This window comes from Cajanus cajan, chromosome 11, assembly GCF_000230855.2.
Source record: "Cajanus cajan strain Asha chromosome 11, NIPB_CcT2T_4, whole genome shotgun sequence".
Classification (NCBI taxonomy): Eukaryota; Viridiplantae; Streptophyta; class Magnoliopsida; order Fabales; family Fabaceae; genus Cajanus; species Cajanus cajan.
Genome location: NC_138527.1, coordinates 40,501,966 through 40,504,494, shown reverse-complemented (window position 1 = coordinate 40,504,494; position 2,529 = coordinate 40,501,966). Strand labels below are relative to the sequence as shown.

The following is a 2,529-nucleotide window of genomic DNA, read 5'->3' as shown; positions in this document are numbered from 1 at the left end:
AAACCCGTATCCGACCCTCTCCGTTGCCATCCCTGTATACAAAGTTCCCATAACATTTGTATGGAATAAAAAAAACGGAAATAATTACATTGGATACTAAAAAAAAAAAAAAATCAAAACTACGTATGGAGAACTGACTCCTATTTTTATAATGCAAACGGTAAAGAATTATAAAGGAGACTGGAGAAATACACGAAAAATAAAAAATAGAATTGATTAATTATTTAAAAATAATAACAAGAATGGATGAAAATTGCATCGTGATCGATGATGAAGTGGTTGATAATTGAATATCAACCTTTTTTATTCATAGAACTAGTTAGCATCTTTGTCTTTTTTGCGTATTTATTTTCTTTGTACGGGACAAGTCACAAGTGTGTATGCTATTTTCATTTTTATTTTCCCAAAAGGTTCAAACTTTGGCTGCAATGTAGGCATCTTAGTAGGGAAACTCATGAACATTGCAGAACGTTAGGTGTCTTCCTCAGCACTATTCAAAGAGGTCCCATTCCAATATAAGATCAGAGTGTGTGGTTTTGTTCACTGTTTTTCAAAAAAAAACATTGAAGATGGGTTGGCTTTTTCCTCTTTTCCTTCTTTGTTCGCTTGGTCTTACTGGTAAGAGAATAACACCTTCAAGCTCTCAACTTTGCTATTACTCTTCTTGCCTTTGAATGTTTTGCAATGTGGGTTGTTTCTCAGTCTTATGGAAACCCTTTGTGTTGTGGTTTGCATTTGCAGTTGCTGGTCAAGAATCCATTGAGTTCCTCAACCTTTGTGAGACAAAAAATGACATTTTACTAGCCTCATCTGAACTTCCCTTGGCTGTTTCAGTGAGTGATGAAAACCTCAATGAGGTTTCTGTCAGCGTTTTATTGGCTGAAAAATGGCTCAGGCACAACGTTCTTGCACACTACCCTTTGGCCAAAATCACCACCATTGTTGTGGAAACCGCTGCTTTCTGCCAACAAGAGCAACAACACAACCTCTCTGTGGTTCTATCATCTTTAAAGAATGTCTACCACTCACTCAAGAGGTGGGGTTTAGAGAAAGACATAAAAGTTTCTGTTGCTTTTAATTTGGACTGTTTTGGTCCAAACTCAGTTTCTCAGGACAATGATTTGAAAATGGTCAAACCGTTGGTAGAGTTCCTCCAAGAGGTAAATTCCACATATTCTGTGATCCCACATTATAGCTTTTCGCATTTGTCTGATAAAAGTTTGAGCTTGGTGTCATCTTCCATGAAAAAGCTTGGATTTTTTCATCTCAACAACATGAATGTCATAGCCATTGTTCCAAGAGGGAGAAAAACCATAGCAAGAAAGCTTTCAGTTGTGGATTTCAGCCCAATAGGCCCATTACCTGTGAGGCCAGCTCCAATGCCAGAAATAGCCAAGTCTCCAATGGTTCCTTCCAATGCACCAATGCCTCCTTTAGCACAAGTAGTTTCTTCACCACCTCCAATGTCTTCTTCCACTTTTGCCCCTGAAGAACCACCCTTTGTTGTTCCTGCTAGTTCCCCTCATGGTTCCACTCTTCCTCCTTGTAATCCACTACACAATGGCGCACCTTATCCACAAATATTCCCGGTCCAGAAACTGTGGTGTGTGGCTAAGCCTAGTGTTCCTGAAGAGACACTGCAAGAGGCTATGGACTATGCTTGTGGAGAGGGTGGTGCTGATTGCATGGAGATTACTCCGCAGGGAAACTGTTACTATCCAGACACTGTGGTTGCTCATGCTTCATATGCTTTCAACAGTTACTGGCAGAAGCATAAGAGAAGTGGTGGAACATGCAGCTTTGGAGGGACTGCCATGTTGATCAATGCTGACCCAAGTAAGCATAAATTAAGCATGCACTCTCCATCTTATCTTGTTTTATCATATATGTTCTAGATGGAACTTGCTTGGTGCTGCTGTTGTTTCCTTTTTCTTTTATCTTGTTGCCTTTTGTTAATAGAGATTGGTTTTGGTTTGCACTTTGCAGGTTTCCTTCACTGTCGGTTTATTCTTAGCTAAGTGTGAAAATAAAAGTGGAGCTGGTGACTTTCTTTCTTCATTTTTTTTTTTTTGGCAGTTAGTGTGGAGGATTTTATGTTAAGGTGACTTCGTCTTTGAATCACTAGCAATTGGTTTATGTATAATGTGTGGACCAACTTCTATTTTGGGATCATGGCCTAACTTGAATGCTTTCAGGCTTAATTGTTATATTGTTTATGATATATAGGTACAAGTAGTAACTAATTTGTAGTTCTGTTCTTAATTACTTGCTGATTGATGCCTATTTGCCTACACAGAGTTCGTTTATTTGCTATCTTCAATTTTCTACTAGAATCATCTTGTGTTTTATCTGTAAGAATAAGAAAACAGCTTTTTTTTTTTTCTTGTGTTACGTTGAATTATTTTATGTCATCCATACTTTTGATAATTTAAAAGGTGCTTAACCAAAAATTTGAGTGGGGCATCAGGGAGATGGTTGTAAAAAACATAAAATTCTGTTCAGATTTTATGATGGGATTCCTCATTCAAG

At 37.9% G+C, this 2,529-nt stretch overlaps 1 protein-coding gene across 1 annotated transcript; it reads left to right on the top strand.

Annotated features, from left to right (window-relative positions):
• Window positions 1-351: 351 nt before the first annotated feature.
• Window positions 352-2,262, top strand: LOC109811150 (O-Glycosyl hydrolases family 17 protein). The gene is made up of 3 exons (XM_020374804.3): window positions 352-618; window positions 742-1,836; window positions 1,987-2,262. The coding sequence occupies exons 1-3, from the start codon at window positions 570-572 to the stop codon at window positions 2,016-2,018; spliced, it is 1,176 nt and encodes a 391-aa protein (XP_020230393.1). The 5' UTR covers window positions 352-569; the 3' UTR covers window positions 2,019-2,262.
• The last annotated feature ends 267 nt before the right edge of the window (window positions 2,263-2,529 follow it).